We start from the raw sequence: 22,634 nt of genomic DNA on the forward strand, positions 1-22,634 counted from the left end.
TGCATTATGTTGCTCTTCGGAACCCTTCACTCACAGAGACTTAAAGTTGTCAGTTGCTCTTCCCGTGGCCATCTCTACATGGCTCTCTCCCATTTTAGTGAAGCAAATAAGCAGTTTGTTCAGTCCTCAGTCATACTGCTTCAAATGTAAACAAAAGAAGCTTTATAAGTCAAGAATATACTGCTTCAAATGTAAACAAAGGAGATTTATAAGCCAAGAATAAATTCCACATGTTTGAAGTCTTGGGCACAGCTATAAATAAGTACCCAGCCAATGACAGATATCTCAACTAGTAATTAATGAAACAGAGGCCTACAATTTTATCTTGATTGTAGCATTTTTCACTAGAATTTGTATCCAAACACTTCCTAAACCCAAACTGTGCCCTACCAATGAATTTTTGACATTTTTCTTGTAACATGGATTGATAACTTTCAGAAAATTTTTAAGGAGTGGCTCATAAGACTAATGAGTCTGTGATCTTCATATTCCTACACATTCGTCTGTTTTGGTAAGGAAATAGAAGTTGATAATACAGGGAAGAGTGTTGACCTGTATCACAATTTTTTTGGAAAGTTTGTGTAAGACTCTGATACCTTGTTCATCAAGTTTAAAGAGTTCTTCTGGAATTTCATCATTGCTTTAGTGGTATTTGAGTTTCACAATATTAACACCACTCCCAAGAACCAGCTGCAAAGGAGCCACCCCCCCTCTCCCCCCTCCCCCCTCCCCCCCTCCCCTACTCCCCGTCTCCAATTATCATCCTAGACTGCAGCAACTGAACCATGTCCTTTGCCAGGGCATCGCTGTTTACCATCATGCCCAGAAATGAGGGACATCCTACTCACAGTCCTTCCCACACTTTGAAACTGTATTCTGCCAGCCACCCAACTTAACCCAACATCCTGATCCACCACTACGTCACCCACTCCCAACCCCTTGCCACAGGTGTTGAAGGCACAGGTGCAAGACCTGCTGCATTCACCCACACAGCACATGATACTTTAGCCCTGTCACAGGTTTGTCCTGTCCCATCAGAGGCTGTGGCACATGTGAAAACAGTTATGCCATACACCAGCCCTGCTGCAATTTCTGTCCAGCATTTTATGTGGGTATGGCCACCGACCATCTGTCCACCAGAAAGAATGGCCACTGTCTATGTGTGGTCAAAAGCAGAGTTGACCACCCAATAGTGGAATGCTGCTGAGACAACATGCTGGATTCAGTGACTGCTTCATAACCTATGTCATCTGGATCCTTTCCCCCAGCACCAGCTTTTTTAAACTATGAAGATGGGGGCTACACAGTGTAGGGGCACAGCTCTCTCTCTCTCTCTCTCTCTCTCTCTCTCTGTGTGTGTGTGTGTGTGTGTGTGTGTGTGTGTGTGTGTGTGTGTGTGTGTGTGTGGGTGGGCGGGCACGTGCACGTGTGCTTGTGCAGGCACGTGCACGTGTGCTTGTGCATGGGTTTACATGCGTGCACATGTGTGTGCACATACTCTAGCTCATTAACGAATTTATCTGAAAACTAACAACATTTTCATTCTTTTTTGTGGGCCTGTCAACGTCTCAGTGCCTTTACTATCAGGTGAGTTGTCTCCGATACTGCTAAATTATGAAGCTAGCAGCATTTCCATTCTTTTTTGTATATTTGTCAACAACTCAGTGCTTCTAGGGCAAGTTGTCTCCTTTACTGCTTTAAGTACTCCAATGTTTTGTCATTTCTTTTAGTCTATAATCTTGACTCTTTTTTCAGCTCATTGTCAGCATATGTCTTTGCCATATGATTCCATGAGTGAGAGAAGTTGGATGGGGACCCTTCTTGGGAGTTAACTGGATCTTCCATTACTGCTTGATAGATTTATGTCATGCTTATAAGTTGATAACACGTCTCAAAAATGAGATCGACAGGAAGTGCAAAATGGCTAAGCAGGCATGGCTAGAGGACAAATGTAAGGATGTAGAGCCTTATCTCACTAGGGGTAAGATAGATACTGCCTACAGGAAAATTAAAGAGACCTTTGGAGAAAAGAGAACCACTTGTATGAATATCAAGAGCTCAGATGGAAACCTAGTTCTAACCAAAGAAGGGAAAGCAGAAAGGTGGAAGGAGTATATAGAGGGTCTATACAAGGGTGATGTACTTGAGGGCAACATTATGGAAATGGAAGAAGACGTAGATGAAGATGAAGTGGGAGATATGATACTGCGTGAAGAGTTTGACAGAGCACTGAAAGACCTAAGTTGAAACAAGGTCCCAGGAGTAGACAACATTCCATTGGAACTACTGACAGCATTGGGAGAGCCAGTCCTGACAAAACTCTACCATCTGGTGAGCAAGATGTATGAGACAGGTGAAATACCCTCAGACTTAAAGAAGAATATAATAATCCCAATCCCAAAGAAAGCAGGTGTTGACAGATGTGAAAATTACCGAACTATCAGTTTAATAAGTCACAGCTGCAAAATACTAATGTGAATTCTTTACAGATGAATGGAAAAACTGGTAGAAGCTGACATCGGGAAAGATCAGTTTGCATTCTGTAGAAATATGGGAACACGTGAGGCAATACTGACCCTACGACTTATCTTAGAAGAAAGATTAAGGAAAGGCAAACCTATGTTTCTAGCATTTGTAGACTTAGAGAAAGCTTTTGACAATGTTGACTGGAATGCTCTCTTTCAAATTCTGAAGGTGGCAGGGGTAAGATACAGGGAGCGAAAGGCTATTTACAATTTGTACAGAAACCAGATGGTAGTTACAAGAGTCGAGGGACATGAAAGGGAAGCAGTGGTTGGGAAGGGAGTGAGACAGGGTTGTAGCCTCTCCCCGATGTTATTCAATCTGTATATTGAGCAAGTAGGAAATGAAACAAAAGAAAAATTTGGAGTAGGTATTAAAATCCATGGAGAAGAAATAAAAACTTTATGGTTCACCAATGATGTTGTAATTCTGTCAGAGAGAGCAAAGGACTTGGAAGAGCAGTTGAATGGAATGGACAGTGTCTTGAAAGGAGGATATAAGATGAACATCAACAAAAGCAAAATGAGGATAATGGAATGTGATCGAATTAAGTCGGGTGATGCTGAGGGAATTAGATTAGGAAGTGCGACACTTAACGTAGTAAAGGAGTTTTGCTATTTGGGGAGCAAAATAACTGATGATGGTCAAAGTAGAGAAGATATAAAATGCAGACTGGCAATGGCAAAGAAAGCGTTTCTGAAGAAGAGAAATTTGTTAACATCGAATATAGATTTAAGTGTCAGGAAGTGAAATGTGGGCGATAAATAGTATAGACAAGATGAGAATAGAAGCTTTTGAAATGTGGTGCTACAGAAGAATGCAGCAGATTAGATGGGTAGCTCACATAACTAATGATGAAGTATTGAATAGAATTGGGGAGAAGAGGAGTATGTGGCACAACTTGACAAAAAGAAGGGACCGGTTAGTAGGACATGTTCTGAGGCATCAAGGGATCACAAATTTAGCATTGGAGGGCAGTGTGGAGGGTAAAAATCGTAGAGGGAGACCAAGAGATGAATACACTAAACAGATTCAGAGGGATGTAGGTTGCAGTAGGTACTGGGAGATGAAGAAGCTTGCACAAGATAGAGTAGTGTGGAGAGTTGCATCAAACCAGTCTCAGGACTGAAGACCACAACAACAACAACAACAACAGCACAGAAATGTAGATGTTCTATTATGCTAATATATTTAGGCAACTGTTTATAACCAGATCACAACCTGGCAAGCCGAAAATACTGTTAACTAAATAAATATATTGCATGGAACTTCCACATTGCTGTTTTTTTCATTTATAAAATACATTTTGGGCATATTGCTGAACAACAAATATGAGCCATTGTAGTGTTCTGAGTGTAGTGTAATTGAGTGTCCTTACACACATGGTATTCTTACCGGATAGGATTGCTGGAGGACATCATAAGAGTCCCAAGAAGGGCAGCTAATTTTGTACTATCATGAAATAGGGGAGAGGATGTAATGGATATGATAAGTGAGTTGGGGTGGAAGTAATTAAAATAAAGACTTTTTTGATGCAGTGAGATATTCTCATGAAATTTTAATCACCAATTTTCTCCTCTGAATGTGACAATATTTTATTGACATCAGCTTACACAGGTAAAATGATGATTGTAATGAAATAAGAGAAATTGGAGCATTTAAGTGTTCATTTTTCCCATGCGCTGTTCTCTGTCAGAGAGTGGAACAGTAGAGAAATAGTCTTAAGGTGGATCGATGAACCATCTGCCAGACACTTCAGTGTGAATTCCAGAGTATTCAAACAATGGAAAATCCAGGATGGAATGTAACAAAATTATGAAAAGGATAGTTGTTACCACATAGCAACTCCACCCTCACGACCATACTCTCACGGCAGCTAAAGCCAGAATAGTGCCAGAGACTGTGTCATGTGTGTGAATGAGTGTGCTTGTGCGTGTGTGTGTGTGTGTGTGTGTGTGTGTGTGTGTGTGTGTCATCTATTTTTGACAAAGGCCTTGTTGGCCGAAAGCTTATTTTATGGCAGTCTCTTTGTTGTGCCTATATGTGACTCAGCATCTCCGCTATATAGTGAGTAGCATCTATCCTTTCCATAATATTGTTCCAGAGTATTCATGTAGATGTAGACTGAGTTTCAGTGACAACACTTGTCTCAGCTGATCATCCTGCTTTGTTGCCCGACTCTCATTCTTCAGTCTGCCAGTGTTTCCCTCTTATCCTTGGAAAACTGAAATGAATTATTTCTCTGTATCTCACTGGATTGGTAATCATGAAAGATAGGCTACGGTGAAGAATGGCATAGACACAGCCCTGGTCTTATTTCCAGAAAGGGATTTCCACTCCACGATGTACTGTGAGCTTAAATGTACCTGCTTCTTGAGTGAGTTAATTTGTCAATAAGTTCTCATTCACCTCTGTAAATTAGCAATTCTGACTTGCTTACAATGTAGAGCCAAAATAACCCTGTAACTCAGTGTAGACATGGACTCATTATCCTCTGCACCTTCTTTTATACTGGAAGTATAAATTCGAATAGTGTTGCAATTTTCTACAAAATGGTGGAGAAATATGTTTTCGGTAATGAGATTGTATTGAATTAATCAGATTATATTAAACTCGTATTATTATACAGCAATAACACTTCACACATAGATGAATAGTAACTTTATACAAAGATGAACTGTAACATTGTATTTGCTCAGTACATCAAACTGGACGGTTCATAACAGAAGACACATATCAAAACCAATGAAAGCTATGTACAGAATGACCCTCAGACTCTCCAGGTATCAGTGACATCATCATGAGTGTCCCCAAGGTCCTCCTTCCATGGATCACGCTGTCTCCAAGGCAGGATCTGAGGACACACAATAAACCACAGACCAGCAGGTACTGTGATGCTTAGTAAAAGTGCTATTACCATCCCATCTTGCAGATATGGTCAGTCTATCTGAATCCAGATTAAATACACAGAAGGAAACAGCATATTACACTAATTTCTTTACTTAAATAAACTTTTATGGTGGCGATCATCATTTGTTGGTTCGATAGATGCTATGCAACACATCAATTCACTAATGTGATATGTTACACTGCAGTGCTCTAATGACACCGATAGATTACAGCTGGTTGCTGTATAAGGACTCCAAGTGGCCATTTTTGGTTGAAGTAAAGTTTGGTAGTTAGACAGAATACAAATGTGTACAGAATATTGTGCTCTCACAGCTTATTGACTGGACAGTACTCAGAATAGTACAGAAAATTGAAAGAAAAGGAGGATAAGAGGAAAAACCATCAATTCAGTTGTGTACTTTGCATTGTATTTCATTTTATGAGTTGATACTTCGATTTCAAAAAATAGCTACTTTCTGTACTGTTTTGTGAATCTTCTGCATACTTAGAACTTACATTTTGTTTGTTACTAACATTCTATAATCTTCATTTCAGGAACAGAAAGTGAATTGTGTTCCTCCCCCATTGACGTCGATGAAGCTGTATCCGATGTTGAGTTATTTTAAAACATATGAAGACTATAAAAAAGTACTGCTGCCTTTAATGTTACATGATGTATGGGAATCAATAACCAAAGATATGGAAGGAACAAAGAATGCTGGCAGGTATTAATTTTCATTTCTTCTCACTTAAATACTACTACTGATGCAGTGAAATTACTTGTTTTTTTGCGCTATTGAAATATCAGTTTGTTACAAATATGTGTTGTTTGTCTAATTTTTGTAATTTAAGAAATGAAAATCAAAATGAAGTATGTGAATATAGTTGTTTCTCTGTAATGTATATAAAAGTGTTAAATACTACTAATCTTAAATACTTCCAAAGAACTGGTGCTGATCGTTGGGAATATTAATGAACTATGAGTTTAATAAGTCATGGTTGCATACTGCTAGCATGATTTCTTTACAGAGGAATGGAAAAACTGGTAGAAACCAATCTCAGGGGAAGATTAGTTTGGATTCTGGAGAAATGTAGGAACACACAAGGCAATTTCCGGAATGAGATTTTCACTCTGCAGCGGGGTGTGCGCTGCTGTGGGGCTTCCTGGCAGATTGGAACTGTGTGCCCGACCGAGACTCGAACTCGGGACCTTTGCCTTTCGCGGGCGGGTGCTCTGCCATCTGAGCTGCCGAGGCACGACTTGCGCCCGGTGTTCACAGCTTTGCTTCTGCCAGTGTCTCGTCTCCTGCCTTCCAGGCTTTGTGGAGGCTCTCCTGCGAGCCTTGCAGAGCTGGCGCTCCTGGGGGGAGGGATGTGGCGGAGACATGGCATAGCCACTATGCCATGTCTCCGCTGTGTCCTTTCTTTCGGGAGTGCTGGTTCTGCAGGGTTCGCGGGAGGGCTTCTGTGAGGTTTGGAGGGTGGGAGGCGAGATACTGGCGGAGGTGGGGTTGTGAGTGCCGGGCGTGAGTCGTGCTTCGGCAGCTCGGATGGTGGAGCGCTTGCCCGCGAGGGGCGGGGGTCCCGAGTTCGAGTCTCGGTCGGGCACACAGTTTTGGTCTGCCAGGAAGTTTCATATCGGTGCGCGCTCCGCTGCAGGGTGAGGGTCTCATTCTGGAAAGATCCCCCAGGCTGTGGCTATGCCATGTCTCCGCTATAGCCTTTCTTTCAGGAGTGCTAGTCCTGCAAGGTTCGCAGGAGAGCTTCTGTAAAGTTTGGAAGGTAGGAGACGAGATACTGGCAGAAGTGAAGCTGTGAGCACCGGGCGTGAGTCGTGCTTCGGTAGCTCAGATGGTAGAGCACTTGCCCGCGAAAGGCAAAGTTCCCGAGTTCGAGTCTCGGTCGGGCACACAGTTTTAATCTGCCAGGAAGTTTCACACAAGACAATATTGACCCTGTGACTTATCTTAGAAGATAGGTTAAAGAAAGGCAAATCTAGCGTTTGTAGACTTAGAGAAAGCTTTTGACAGTTTTGACTGGAGTACTCTGTTGGAAATTCTGAAGGTAACATGGGTAAAATATAGGGAGCTAAAGGCTTTTTACAACTTGTACAGAAACCAGACATTAGCTGAGTGTTGATGGGCATGAAAGGGAAGCAGTGTTTGAGGAGGAGTGGGACACAGTTGTAGCCTATCCTCAGTGTTATTCAGTCTGTACATTGAGCAAGCAGGAATTAAAATTCAGAAAGAAGCAACAAAAACTTTGAGATTTGCCAGTGACATAAATCTATCAGAGACAGCAAAAGACGTGGAAGAGCAGGTGAAGGGAATGGATGATGTCTGGAACAGAGGATATAAGATGAATATAAACAAAAGCAAAAAAGGATAATGGCATGTGGTCGAATTAAATCAGATGATGCTGAGGGAATAAGATTAGGAAGTGAGACACTTATAGTAGTAGATGAGTTTTGTTATTTGGGTAGCAAAATAACTGATGATGGCCGAAATAGAGAGGACATAAAATGTAGACTGGCAAGAAAAGCGTTTCTGAAGAAGAGAAATTTTCCAATATCGAAGATAGTTTTAAGTGTTAGGAATTTTTTTCGGGAAGTATTTGTATGGGATGTAACCATGTATGGAAGTGATAACATGGACAATAAGCAATTTAGACAAGAGGAGAATAAAAGCTTTTGAAATGTGGTGCTACATAAGAATACTGAAGATTAGATGGGTAGATCACATAAATAATGAGGAGGTACTGAATAGAATTGGGGAGATAAGAAATTTGTGGCGCTATCTGACTAGGAGGAGGGATCGTTTGGTTGGGCACATTCTGAGATATCAAGGATCACCAATTTAATATTAAAGGGAAGTGTTGGGGGTAAAAGTCATAGGCAGAGACCAAGAGGTGGATAAAATAAGCAGAATCAGAATGATGCAGGTTGCATTAGTTATTTGGAGATTAAAGAGACTTGTGCGTGATATAGTAGCATGGAGAACTGCACCAAACCAGTCTTTGGACTGAAGACCACAACAGCACAGCTGTACATGTGTGTATATCAAATCTTTCTGCTGAAATGAAAATTGCTATAATGTAAAACATCTTATGGTATAAAGAAGTGTTCTCTTTTTTCATAAAATGGTACTGTGGTTAGTGTTACTGAAGAGCAATGCAAGTAGAGAAAAATTGGGTGGATTCTTAAAATGTTATGGATTTGTAGTTGGGTCATTTGTTGTTTGCTTTGTTATATGTGTTTTGCTCTGTGTAGTTAGTAGCTGGAATAGTTGTTTAGATTATTAAATAATCTTTTCAACAGCAACGATCATTTGATGCCCATGTGGGACAAAGGCATCCTTCAGACTTCTCCATGTATTACAAGCTTCAGCTACATGCATCAGCATTACTCCTCTGAGTTTTCTAACATCGAGCAGCCAACTTCCATTGGGTTGTTGTCTGGGTTTTATCTCTTGGAGGATAATTTCTCATACATCTTGCACATCAGATGGAAGAGTTTTGTCATGGCTGGCTCTCCCAAGGCTATCAGCAGTTCTGATGAAATGCCGTCTAGTCCCTGGGCCGTGTTTCAGTTTAGATCTTTCACTGCTCTATCAAATTCTTGTTGCAGTATCATATCTTCCATCTCATCTTCATATATGTCCTTTTCCAGTTCTACAATATTGCTCTGAAGTTCATCTTCCTTTTATTGACCCTCTCTATACTCCTTCAATCTTTCAGCTTTCTCTTCTTTGCTTAGGGCTGATTTTCCATCTGAACTCTTGATATTCATACAGTTGCTTTTCTTTTCTCCACGGGCCTCTTTAATTTTCTTGCCAGTGGTATTTATCTTTCCCCTAGTGATACATGCTTCTAAATTCTTACATTTCTCCTCTAGTCATTCCTGCTTAGCGATTTTGGCATTCCTGTCAATCTGATTGGTAGATGTTTGTATTTCCTTTCACTTAATTCCTTTTGTGCATTTTTATTCTTTCTCTTTTTATCAATTACATTCAGTACGTTATCCTTTGCCTCATTCCATATTAATCTACTATTTTTCTTCCTCTTCCTTTTCCTACTATTGAATTCGAGTCCCCCATCACAGTTAAATTTTCACCTCCCTTAACTATCAGAGTATTCTTTTTTTTTTTTTTTGTGTCATTGTACATTTCCTCAGTCTCTTCATCTGTGGAACTAACTGGCATGTAAACTTGTACTAATGTGGTGGATGTGGGCTTCATGTCAATCTTGGCTATCAAATGCCGTCACTGTGCTGTTTGTAATACCTTACGCACATTCCTATTTTCTTATTCATTATTAAACCTGCTCATGCATTGCATTAGTGTTTCAAATGTACTCAGTAATATTGAGGTCAGATGGCTGGGATGGCTATGTTCCTGAAGCTATTCTGACACACACTGAGAAGAAATGGGTTTTATTGAAGGTATGGATTGCCTGTGGCATGTTGTAGGCAGATAAATGGATGCCTATGATCAAAAGCAATAGATACATGTGTCATTGGCAGTGAGAGCCTGGCAAGTACGTCAGGAGCTCATATAAACAACCATCATACAGAAGGCCTCTACCACCTGTCTGAAAGTTACCATATTTACAGGCAGGGTGCATCACCTTGCGTGGTTTTTTGATGTACTCAATGACCAGCCATTAGTGAGCAGTAATGTAACCTTTTTTCAATGCTTTGAACATCCAATAATGGTACTCCTGCTTGTGTGCTAATCTCTGTGCCCTGTAAGGTGTGGAGCAGAGATAAACCTGTGGTGTTGAGACTTTCGTACACCGTAGACAGGAATCAGATCTGAAGGTATGAACCACTGATTGTTGCTGTTCACTGTTGAATTGCTGAGTAAGTTAGTCCCATTGTGGGCCATCTAATCACTGGTATAATTCAATATAATTAACACTTGACTCCTGTCATCAACATATTAGATATGAATGAATGAAAGTAGCTTGTGCTGTCCCACTGAGGGCAAAGGCCTCCTACAACTAGGGATAGCTACTTTTAAAGACTCACACTGGTGAGCTAGTCCACATAAGCGGGTTCTGCACTTACCAATGCACACTAAGCATTGACTTACACTTGTTCACTTAGTTGTGGTTCTAGTTCTAGTTCTAGTTCTTTACACTCCTTTCTGTTTCTGGCTATGCTGGTCCACTATCTTCCTGCTTGTTTTCTGAATAAGTCTGACAATTTGCATCTTGGTCTTCCTGGGAGTCTCTTGCCGATGTAGGGTTCCCATGCTGTAGCTCGTGCCATCCATCTGTCTTGTTGCAACCTCGTCATATGGCCACCCCATTTCCATTTGGTTTTCGTAGCCTGTTGTGTCATGTCTATTGTTGCTGACATCTTGTATATCGAGGTGTTCGATATCCTGTCTTTCAGAGAGATGCCAAGGATCTTCCTCTGCATTTTCCTTTGGCATACCTGTAGAGTGTTTCTCTCTTCGGCTTTGAGAGCCTAAATCTGACATCCATATAATAACACTGTAAAAACGCAGCTTTCGAGTGCCTCCATTTTGAGCCTCCTATTCAGGGTTCTGTCGAGCAATACGAACATTTAAGGCCCAGAAAGCTTTCCAAGCTAAGGAAACTCTTCATTTTTATTTCTTTTTCCATTTTGGTGTTAAAGGAAATTATTTGGCCTAGGTATATGTATTGTGATACATACATTAGTCTGCCATCTTGCTTTGTATGTTAAGCTCCTGGACCATTGACTGCAGTTCCTTTGCAGTTTTGGTCAAGAGGACTATGTCATCAGCGAACCTCAAATTTGTTAGTCTCTTGCCATTGGGGCATATTCCGACTTTCTTATTCTGTTGTAGTTTCCTGAATATGTCGTCCAATGTGCATGTAGATAGTTTTGGGGAAATGGAATCCCCTCGTCTAACTCCTCTTTCCGTGCAGAAGCTGTTGTTTTGAATGTTTCTTAGTAATTAGATGTATTTTACTTCTACTCCTTGGTTTCTTAGTGCTTGAAGTATGTTTGGGTGTTTAATAATATCGAGTGCTTTGCTGTAATCAACAAAAGGAAGGTATATTTTGAGGTGGCGATCTTCTGATTGTTCTGTTATGTGATAAATGGTTTGAATATGGTCCACTGTGCTATTCCTTTGTGGAATCCTGCTTGTTCTGAGGGTTGGTTGTTGTATAGTGTTTTTGTTAATTGCCTTGTTAGGATTTTTGTGAATAGTTTATATAGGTTAGACATCAGGCTTATGGGGCTTGCCATTGGGGCATATTCCGTAGCTTTTTTGTGCAAAAGTACAATCGTACTTGTTTTTCACTGATCGGCAATGTCTTCGGTTTGTATGATTTTGTTGAACACTTATGTGATGATTGGTTTAGGAGATCTTGGGCTTCTTTTAAGAGCTCATTGTGTATGTTGTCTTCTCCAGGTGACTTTCCATTTTTCAATTCAGTGATGATTGTTCTAACCTGGCTGTGTATTATAGCGGATATGGTTCCAGTGGTGTTTGGGTCTCGATCGAGAGGGTTGCGGTCTGTGGCTTTGTTTGGTAGAATTGCTTTGTAGAATTCCGTTGCTGATTTGATTATATCCTCTCTTGTGTTTGGATGTTCTCCCACCTGATTCTTTGTTCCTAGTATCCATTGTTTCCCCGCCCTGGACGATTATCCTTGCTTTTCTAATTGATTTGTTTTGTTGTTGCTCATGGAGCTAGTGGATATCTTTCCGTATTTCCCTTTTCCTTATTTTGTCTAGTTTTGCGTATTCTTCTTTATTCCTGTCTGAAATATCTCTAGTTTTTAACGTTATCGATCTGTGGTCGATTAGCTGTATGGTACTCTGACTTAATTTGATTTGACTTTTCTTCATTTGCTCCTCTTTGCTTGTGTCCTTGTGAGCTTGGTATATGCATTTTTGTAGAGCATTATACATATCATGACTGCTTTGCTTTGTATTGATATTTGCTTGTTGTAGTTCCTTCTTTAGTTCTTGTTTAAATTTGTCTGTGTTCAGTTTTTCTATTTCTGGTTTGCTTGCTTTTCCTACGTTTCTTCATTTCTTTGGATTTTTTATTTTTTCCCTCACCGTACTACGGTCTGTGCTAAATTTTATTTGTGAGGTTACTTGGATGTTCTTTATTATGTTTTGTTTATGCATTAGAATGTAATCTATTTCGTTTTTCATCTTGCCATCTGGCAAGTCCCAAGTCCATATTTGGTTTTGATTTTTCCTGAAGAAGATGTTGGTTATTTTGTGTTCATGAGCAAATTGTACCATTCTTCCTCCTCTCCTGTTCATTGTTCCAAAGCCATGTGGTCCGACTGGGTCTTTGTCATTGTTACTGGGGGGGGGGGGGGCTGACTTTACTGTTGAAATCTCCAATTATTAGGTTTATTGGTGATCAATATCTCTTAAAGGTGTCATCTAGTTTCTCATAGAAATATTCTAATTCTTTGTTGGTACTCGTTTCTATTGGGGCATATATTTGTATGATTGTTGTTTGATGACTTTGTGTGGTAAGTTTCACAGCTGCTATTCTTTCGGACACTCCCACTATTTCTTGTATTGATGATTTTAAGTCACTTTTGACAATGAAGCCTATCCCTCTTTGTCCTGGGGTTGATCCCTTGTAATACAGCAGATTGCTGTTTGGTTTCTCTATGATGGCATCCCCTGTTTTCCTTACTTCGCATAGTCTGAGTATATCGAATTTTATATCTTTTAGTAAACATTTGAGCTCTTCTTCTCTCTCTATGATTCTCAGCATTTGTACGTTCAGTGTTCCTACTATGATTTCGTTATTATTACTCCGTGTTGGTCTGGTGCTCTTGACCGTAGTTTCTTCTGTATTGTCTGTTGTGATTATATTACATTCTTGCCCGGTGGTGTGTGTGTGTTTTTACAGTCTTCTGGGCTCTGTATCAGCATATTCCCTTCTCGTTTAGTGTAATTCCACACCACCTCTTGTTGCTCTTCTTGTGGATCGAAAGAAGCGAAATCAGCATATTAATGTGTCCTCTGGCCAGAAATCTGAATTTTGTTTGATTTCTAGGTATCCAAAAGGAATTCCCACCTTGAAGGTTTTTTTGTTTCCTAATGTGTGTAGTTCCTCATATTCTAAAGGTCCTGTTATTCTGTTCTTTAACAGATATTTCATCACTATTTCATTTGCAGCGTTTTTCTTGAGATTGCTGATGTACAACCATGCTGTTTTGTCTTTTGCTTGCATGCCCTAGTCTTTTTTAGCCCCTTTTATGGTGTTCCTGTGGTTTGTATTTCTTCCTTCTTGTCTTTTTTTCCATGTGACAGTTTCCCATGGCTGTTACACCTGTTCATTTCCTTCATTTTGGATTTCTTCGTGTTGGAACTCCCCTTCCAGTGGTTGTTGTTGTTGTTGTTGTTGTTGTTGTTGTCCTTGTCCTTTCCACCCTATTGCGGTTCCATTTTTATCTCTATTTTCCTCTGTTCCTATTTTTCTACCATCCCTCTTTCGTGTTTCGGTCCCCTTCTGCTGTGAGCACTTTTCCATTTCTTATTTTTTGTTTTATTGTTGCTTGATTCGTTTTTGCTTGATTCTTGCTGGTACGTGCATCTGATTTTAAATGTGTTCCATTTTTAACCTCTGTGAATTCATCTTTCCTGGTTTCCATTTCGTGGTTTCTGCCAGTAAGAGATGCTGCCTGTACTGCTGTTGTGTGTTTGTCATTCCTCTCTAGTCTGGGAGATGTCTCCTCCAGTTGACTCTGCTCGATCTCAGTTTCCTGTATTTTGGCGACAGACGTCGCTAGTTGTCCTGCTGTCCTTCCGTCATCCCCCTTGCATGTTTCATCACCGAGTACAACCTTAACATCTTCTACATGTTTCATGCATTTATCTTTTTTTGTCTCAGTTTTTAGAGCTTCAAAACAATTTCTGACACTACTCACAGCTTCTAGAAGAACTGTCTTCATTTCTTTCTTCTTATAACCTCCTTCCGTTGTTTTCTCAACATTTTCGAGAGCACTATTGAGATGCTGTTCCGTTCCGTCCACCATCTTGCGTATTAGACATATAATTTAAAAATGATGTCACGAAGCATTCCTGAAGACAAAGCCAAAGTGCTTTGACACTGATCATAGAAATGTAAAGGTTATTGGAAGTGAAATAATAATAAAAAAGAATAAATAGTTTTTGCTCTCTGTAATAGGATTTTTGTTTTTGCTGAAATGTTTGCTTTTGCAAAAACTTCAACAGTTCTTGCTGCCGAATAGCCTATGCTTGTATTCTTCTTTTGGCTCTAAGCTTCCAGCAAATTATTGTTTCTGCGGAGAACCAGCCGAATTTTCTTACTGGTGAACACAGTGCTTCTTTGATTTAAGGTATTTCTTGGCATTAATTTCTTTTCCCTTCCAGTATGATAATCACAAAATCTGAAAAACATTTATATCAAATCTGTAGCATGTAAGTCATGATTAGCATACTGTCGCACTTTCTCCTACGCATTCATCACCGTGCAACCCATACTTGACAACATTATAGACGGAATTGACAAGGCACTTAATGTGGAAGTAGAACCAAAAAATTGTGTTTGCATTTTACAGGAATACTTGTTGTGTGGTCGAAATATGTTCATGGTTTTTTTTCTGATCTCTATATTACCAACTTTAGGTAGTAGACAAACAGATGTTTTTCTAGGTCTCATGGGTGATTCCTGTGTTGCAATACATCACACATGTATGATAGAGACCATTCATCTATGCAAGAGTGACAAAATGCAAAAGGTCGCTGACTTCCTCTTGCTGTCAGGCTTTGGTAATTTATTTATTTACAGTTACTAGAGCTAGGGCACCATCACAATAATTTCAGTGATACCATTCCTTTCTCCTCTCTATTATTTCCCATATTTTTTTTAGAATGCACCATGTGTACACCTTCTTGTCATTTAACTTGCAAACAGCATGTATCACAATTAATTTGTACTTCACCTTAACACTCATACTCGGCCCAGCTCCTGCACCAAACTATATCCTCTTATGCCAAACTCCACAAATGCGTGTTTTCTGATGTGTTTACCTATGCTGTCCCTGTGATCTTGAGCTGATCAGTGGCATATCTGTTAACTTTTGTTGGTCTTTTTGAACTTCATATATGAATTCAGAGCCAGCCAGAATTTCACTACCTGAGTTGAGTAGCACCTGTTTGCCTTTCCATATACTTTTTTGTTAAGTAGGATTGACATACATAAAGCTCTCCCTCTACAGTTTCTAGTAAGTCTTTTCTTAACATCTTGTACAGGTTTCTGTCTGTTTCACCCTGCTGAAGTGACATTTTCTCTCCATTCCTTTGTACGACTAAGTGTCTCAAGTTTCTCTTGCTCTCTTGGATCACTCGCTTTTCTGCTTGGCTCTTTACTCAATATCTTGGTACCCTTGGCTGTCCTGTAATTTTTAAACAGCTCAGTTTTTTCTCCTCATCATCGTCATTTATTGCGTAGACCGGTTCCTCCTTCCTATAAAATATTTTAATTGCATGGTTCTCATCCTTTTCCTCCTTTTTCACCACTTCTCTTGACATTGTAACTAATTCATTGTCTGTGCCCCCACCAAGTAGTATTTCTTCCTAGTCATCTTCCTCTGTGTCATCTTCTGCCTCAAAATCTAGTTACTTCCTATCTGATCTTGATTCTCGTCTTCACCCCTTATGTCATCTATTTCAGTTAATCTGAGTATAATAGAGGGAAACATTCCACGTGGGAAAAATATATCTAAAAACAAAGATGATGTAACTTACCAAACGAAAGCGCTGGCATGTCGATAGACACACAAACAAACACAAACATACACACAAAATTCAAGCTTTCGCAACCAACGATTGCTTCATCAGGAAAGAGGGAAGGAGAGGGAAAGACGAAAGGATGTGGGTTTTAAGGCTTAAAACAAAGATGATGTAACTTAAGGCTTAAAACCCACATCCTTTCGTCTTTCCCTCTCCTTCCCTCTTTCCTGATGAAGCGACCGTTGGTTGCGAAAGCTTGAATTTTGTGTGTATCTTTGTGTTTGTTTGTGTGTCTATCAACATGCCAGTGCTTTCGTTTAGTAAGTTACATCATCTTTGTTTTTAGATATATTTCAATTAATCTGTCATATATGTTCTACACTTCACTCTTCTCCTTACACTCCAAAAATTATACTCCATATCAGGTAGCTCACTCTCCAATTTTTCCACCACTTCCCCTGGGAACTGCTGTACTGAACTAGCAACAGTATCAACTTGAATTGTGTTCTCTTCCTGATATCCATTTTCCATTGTATTGTTTACAAACTCGTGACTTCCTTCTTCTCTTTCCTTGCCATCAAGTAGAATTCCAATAATGTGTCTTCTCTTCTCCTATTAAGTTTGTAAGGGTCCTCCTCATTGTTTTTCTTGTTAGTCTTCTCATTGTTTCTCAACTTCCTTTTCTTCATTTTTTCATTAGCTGCCTTCCGGACTACTTCCCCCAACTGCTTCCCTACACTTCAGTGATGACTCATTTACTTCGCTCTGATTAACCCCTATTCTTGCAAATCCCTTGCATTGAGTGTCCACAAACATGCCCTACTTTCACCAGATTCACAATAGTTCGACTAGCTCCAGCCCTGAATATTATTCTATTTTATTTTGAACCATGAACCATGGACCTTGCCGTTGGTGGGGAGGCTTGCGTGCCTCAGCGATACAGATAGCCATACCGTAGGTACAACCACAACGGAGGGGTATCTGTTGAGAGGCCAGACAAATGTGTGGTTCCTGAAGAGGGACAGCAGCCTTTTCAGTAGTTGCAAGGGCAACAGTCTGGATGATTGACTGATCTGGCCTTGTAACAATAACCAAAACGGCCTTGCTGTGCTGGTACTGCAAACGGCTGAAAGCAAGGGGAAACTACGGCCGTAATTTTTCCCGAGGGCATGCAGCTTTACTGTATGATTAAATGATGATGGCGTCCTCTTGGGTAAAATATTCCGGAGGTAAAATAGTCCCCCATTCGGATCTCCGGGCGGGGACTACTCAAGAGGATGTCATTATCAGGAGAAAGAAAACTGGCGTTCTACGGATCGGAGCGTGGAATGTCAGATCCCTTAATCGGGCAGGTAGGTTAGAAAATTTAAAAAGGGAAATGGATAGGTTAAAGTTAGATATAGTGGGAGTTAGTGAAGTTCGGTGGCAGGAGGAACAAGACTTCTGGTCAGGTGACTACAGGGTTATAAACACAAAGTCAAATAGGGGTAATGCAGGAGTAGGTTTAATAATGAATAGGAAAATAGGAGTGCAGATAAGCTACTACAAACAGCATAGTGAACGCATTATTGTGGCCAAGATAAATACGAAGCCCACACCTACTACAGTAGTACAAGTTTATATGCCAACTAGCTCTGCAGATGACGAAGAAATTGAAGATATGTATAATGAAATAAAAGAAATTATTCAGATAGTGAAGGGAGACGAAAATTTAATAGTCATGGGTGACTGGAATTCGAGTGTAGGAAAAGGGAGAGAAGGAAACGTAGTAGGTGAATATGGATTGGTGCTAAGAAATGAAAGAGGGAGCCGCCTGGTAGAATTTTGCACAGAGCACAACTTAATCATAGCTAACACTTGGTTTAAGAATCATGATAGAAGGTTGTATACATGGAAGAACCCTGGAGACACTAAAAGGTATCAGATAGATTATATAATGGTAAGACAGAGATTTAGGAACCAGGTTTTAAATTGTAAGACATTTCCAGGGGCAGATGTGGACTCTGACCACAATCTATTGGTTATGAAGTGTAGATTAAAACTGAAGAAACTGCAAAAAGGTGGGAACTTAAGGAGATGGGACCTGGATAAACTTAAAGAACCAGAGGTTGTACAGAGTTTCAGGGAGAGAATAAGGGAACAATTGACAGGAATGGGGGAAAGAAATACAGTAGAAGAAGAATGGGTAGCTTTGAGGGATGAAGTAGTGAAGGCAGCAGAGGATCAAGTAGGTAAAAAGACGAGCGCTAGTAGAAATCCTTGGGTAACAGAAGAAATATTGAATTTAATTGATGAAAGGAGAAAATATAAAATTGCAGTAAATGAAGCAGGCAAAAAGGAATACAAACGTCTCAAAAATGATATCGACAGGAAGTGCAAAATGGCTAAGCAGGGATGGCTAGAGGACAAATGTAAGGATGTAGAGCCTTATCTCACTAGGGGTAAGATAGATACAGCCTACAGGAAAATTAAAGAGACCTTTGGAGATAAGAGAACCACTTGTATGAACATCAAGAGCTCAGATGGAAACCCAGTTCTAAGCAAAGAAGGGAAAGCAGAAAGGTGGAAGGAGTATATAGAGGGTCTATACAAGGGCGATGAACTTGAGGACAATATTATGGAAATGGAAGAGGATGTAGATGAAGATGATATGGGAGATACGATACTGTGTGAAGAGTTTGACAGAGCACTGAAAGACCTGAGTCGAAACAAGGCCCCCGGAGTAGACAACATTCCATTGGAACTACTGACGGCCATGGGAGAGCCAGTCCTGACAAAACTCTACCATCTGGTGAGCAAGATGTATGAAACAGGCGAAATACCCTCAGACTTCAAGAAGAATATAATCATTCCAATCCCAAAGAAAGCAGGTGTTGACAGATGTGAAAATTACCGAACAATCAGTTTAATAAGCCACAGCTGCAAAATACTAACACGAATTCTTTACAGACGAATGGAAAAACTGGTAGAAGCCGACCTCGGGGAAGATCAGTTTGGATTCCGTAGAAATGTTGGAACACGTGAGGCAATACTGACCTTACGACTTATCTTAGAAGAAAGATTAAGGAAAGGCAAACCTACGTTTCTAGCATTTGTAGACTTAGAGAAAGCTTTTGACAATGTTGACTGGAATACTCTCTTTCAAATTCTAAAGGTGGCAGGGGTAAAATACAGGGAGCGAAAGGCTATTTACAGTTTGTACAGAAACCAGATGGCAGTTATAACAGTCGAGGGGCATGAAAGAGAAGCAGTGGTTAGGAAGGGAGTGAGACAGGGTTGTAGCCTCTCCCCGATGTTATTCAATCTGTATATTGAGCAAGCAATAAAGGAAACAAAAGAAAAATTCGGAGTAGGTATTAAAATCCATGGAGAAGAAATAAAAACGTTGAGGTTCGCCGATGACATTGTAATTCTGTCAGAGACAGCAAAGGACTTGGAAGAGCAGTTGAAAGGAATGGATGGTGTCTTGAAGGGAGGATATAAGATGAACATCAACAAAAGCAAAACGAGGATAATGGAATGTAGTCGAATTAAGTCGGGTGATGTTGAGGGTAGTAGATTAGGAAATGAGACACTTCAAGTAGTAAAGGAGTTTTGCTATTTGGGGAGCAAAATAACTGATCATGGTCGAAGTAGAGAGGATATAAAATGTAGACTGGCAATGGCAAGGAAAGCGTTTCTGAAGAAGAGAAATTTGTTAACATCGAGTATAGATTTAAGCGTCAGGAAGTCATTTCTGAAAGTATTTGTATGGAGTGTAGCCATGTATGGAAGTGAAACATGGACGGTTAATAGTTTGGACAAGAAGAGAATAGAAGCTTTCGAAATGTGGTGCTACAGAAGAATGCTGAAGATTAGATGGGTAGATCACATAACTAATGAGGATGTATTGAATAGGATTGGGGAGAAGAGAAGTTTGTGGCACAACTTGACCAGAAGAAGGGATCGGTTGGTAGGACATGTTCTGAGGCATCAAGGGATCACCAATTTAGTATTGGAGGGTAGCGTGGAGGGTAAAAATCGTAGGGGGAGACCAAGAGATGAATACACTAAGCAGATTCAGAAGGATGTAGGTTGCAGTAGGTACTGGGAGATGAAGAAGCTTGCACAGGATAGAGTAGCATGGAGAGCTGCATCAAACCAGTCTCAGGACTGAAGACCATAACAACAACAACATTTTGATGCCCTTCCTTTCTTTACCAGTACACAGTGTCCGTACGTGTTATTGGGCCACTGTTCATTTGCTGCCCCCAGTTGAGCCCTTTAGTCACAAGGAGAATCATTTTCCACATTGTTTTCCTTATCACTCTGATTACATCCACCTCTACAATATCCTCAACATGTTCCTCCTCTCATTCCTGTACCACATCCTCTATTCATCTGAACCGACCTCATTCCAAAATCATTACCCATTCTCCCATCCTACCCTATAATACTGGCTTTCTTCTCAAGTATACCATGTATCAGCCTCATTTACTTGACACAAAAACTGATCAGAATCAATGTTAATTACACTGACATGCTTTTGCGCTTCTCTCGGTAACCTACGATGTATGGAATACATAACATCCTACGCGTGTCAGCGGATCAGTGTAATCTAAAGTTCTAAACAACCTTTCACCATATTCCTTTGTGAAATCAGATTAATTTCATTGATATTTCTTCTAACCACATTTGTTGCTCCCTTTGCCGACCTTTCAACCAGTATTTAGCTTTGAATCGACAACCTAATTAACTCTTCAAACATGTCACAGTACAATCTCGAGCGTCTCCAGCAAGATACTGCTCCACTGAGAAAAATTTTTCGGCTTCCGTACAGTTATTTGGTACCCAGCACCTACATTCATTAATGAATATCATTGTGTGTACATTACCTTTAGGATCAAACGCTGTATCATTATTACTGATTCCATGGCACCTAGTAGTGATATTTAGGGGAAAGCTCTGTCCCTTAGTACTTTTTCCTAGTAATTCTATTTTTTCCTGATTTCAGAGAGTATCTGTCTTTAAATTGTTCATTTGTGTGCCTGTATTGTTCTTAGCTGCCTTACAATTCGTAAGGGTATTTTTGTTCTGTTGTTATAACTACAAGAAAATGCTTGTTTTTCCTCATCAGACACATTACTCTTTATTGAAGTAATCATCAGTAGTCTGTGATTAAAGATATTTACAATTTGATTTGTTTTTAAGATCGAAAAATAGTTCGTTAACATTTTGTTGGTTTTTACTTCTGGTAATTTCTGCTTGCTTTTTTGCCTACATCAGAAATGTGTCTGCTAGCATGTCTTTCATTTCCTTCTTCATTAGACATTGGTACTTACAGTCATTTTTTTACATATTACACAGCTTACTTTTTCATACATCACTGTTTACTGCATATTTGCATATTTCAAGTGTGTATTGTGGTTTGCAGTGTTGTCAACATTGCCACTAGTCTGTCTTTGGGCTACACTTTTTTTTTCTTTTTCTGTAGTTAATTATATGCGTGTTATTCTGTTTGACTTGGATCCAGTTTCAAAAATCCCCTTTTTAAGATTTTCTTTAATTTCTCCCTTAAGATCCTTGATTTTGATGATTATTTTCTCAACTACATCGCCTGTCTGTCCCATTAAGCTGATTTCAGTCTATTCGCTACTAAACTCCTTTCTAACAGATTCCCCTTCCTTTCTGATAATCCTGACTTTCATTTCAAAATCTGGTTTGATAGCAAGCAGTTCCTTCTTCAAGGGCTTAAGCCCATATTCATTACTTTTCTCAGAACTTTTGAATTTGGTTGTATTTCTGTTGCTATTTCTATTCCAACAAACCTATTCCTAACCTCAGATATTCAATGTTTGCTCGCGTTTCTGTTTCATTCTTGCTTCTGATGAACCAGTGGATGCATAGGTAACTTTCAAAGTAGTGGTATGCTTTGCAGTGTTTCTAACTGTTGTTGCAGTTTTGAATCTGAACCCCTGTTTGTTAGCCTGGTTGTTACCTAAATGACCCAGCTCATCTTTCATGTCTCCCTCTTCTTTGACATCTCCTGTACCTTTGGTATCTTGTTCTTCACCTCCCCCCCCCTCCCCCCCCCTCCCCCCCTACCCCCTACCCCCACACCCCCCCAAAGATAAGAAGCGCTTCTCTTTTGCATCTGTTGACCTTACCTTTTTTTAAAAAAAAGTTGGACCTCCAAATGGCAAAGCATTTGTGGCATGGGTCAGACAAAGCATGGGCCATTTATGTTAACATAGTCGCCAGGCAGCAGTTGGCACAGTGGAAAGAGCACCGAACGGTAATCCTAGGGTTGTTGGGTTGAGTCTCTATGTGGAAACTTTTTGATTACACTACAAATGCATGAAAAGGAAAGTCAAAGGAAAATTTGGGATTGCAAATAAATCTTCAGGAAACAATTGTAAGGTGTGCATGAGGGGGAAAAAAAGAAAACAGATTCTCTCTCATAACACAGTTTGACAGCAAACTACATGTAACATATCATTTTAGGAAATAT

General features: G+C 40.0%; 1 protein-coding gene across 2 annotated transcripts in view; it reads left to right on the plus strand.

Moving 5' to 3' along the window:
- The window catches only part of LOC126176926 (uncharacterized), a 249,579-nt gene that overhangs the window by 111,365 nt on the left and 115,580 nt on the right, over window positions 1-22,634 (plus strand). For both annotated transcript variants that reach the window (XM_049924113.1, XM_049924114.1), the window contains exon 7: window positions 5,968-6,137. In XM_049924113.1, the coding sequence (XP_049780070.1) occupies window positions 5,968-6,137 (170 nt within the window). The remainder of the gene's footprint in view (window positions 1-5,967; window positions 6,138-22,634) is intronic.

Source organism: Schistocerca cancellata, chromosome 3, assembly GCF_023864275.1.
Source record: "Schistocerca cancellata isolate TAMUIC-IGC-003103 chromosome 3, iqSchCanc2.1, whole genome shotgun sequence".
Classification (NCBI taxonomy): Eukaryota; Metazoa; Arthropoda; class Insecta; order Orthoptera; family Acrididae; genus Schistocerca; species Schistocerca cancellata.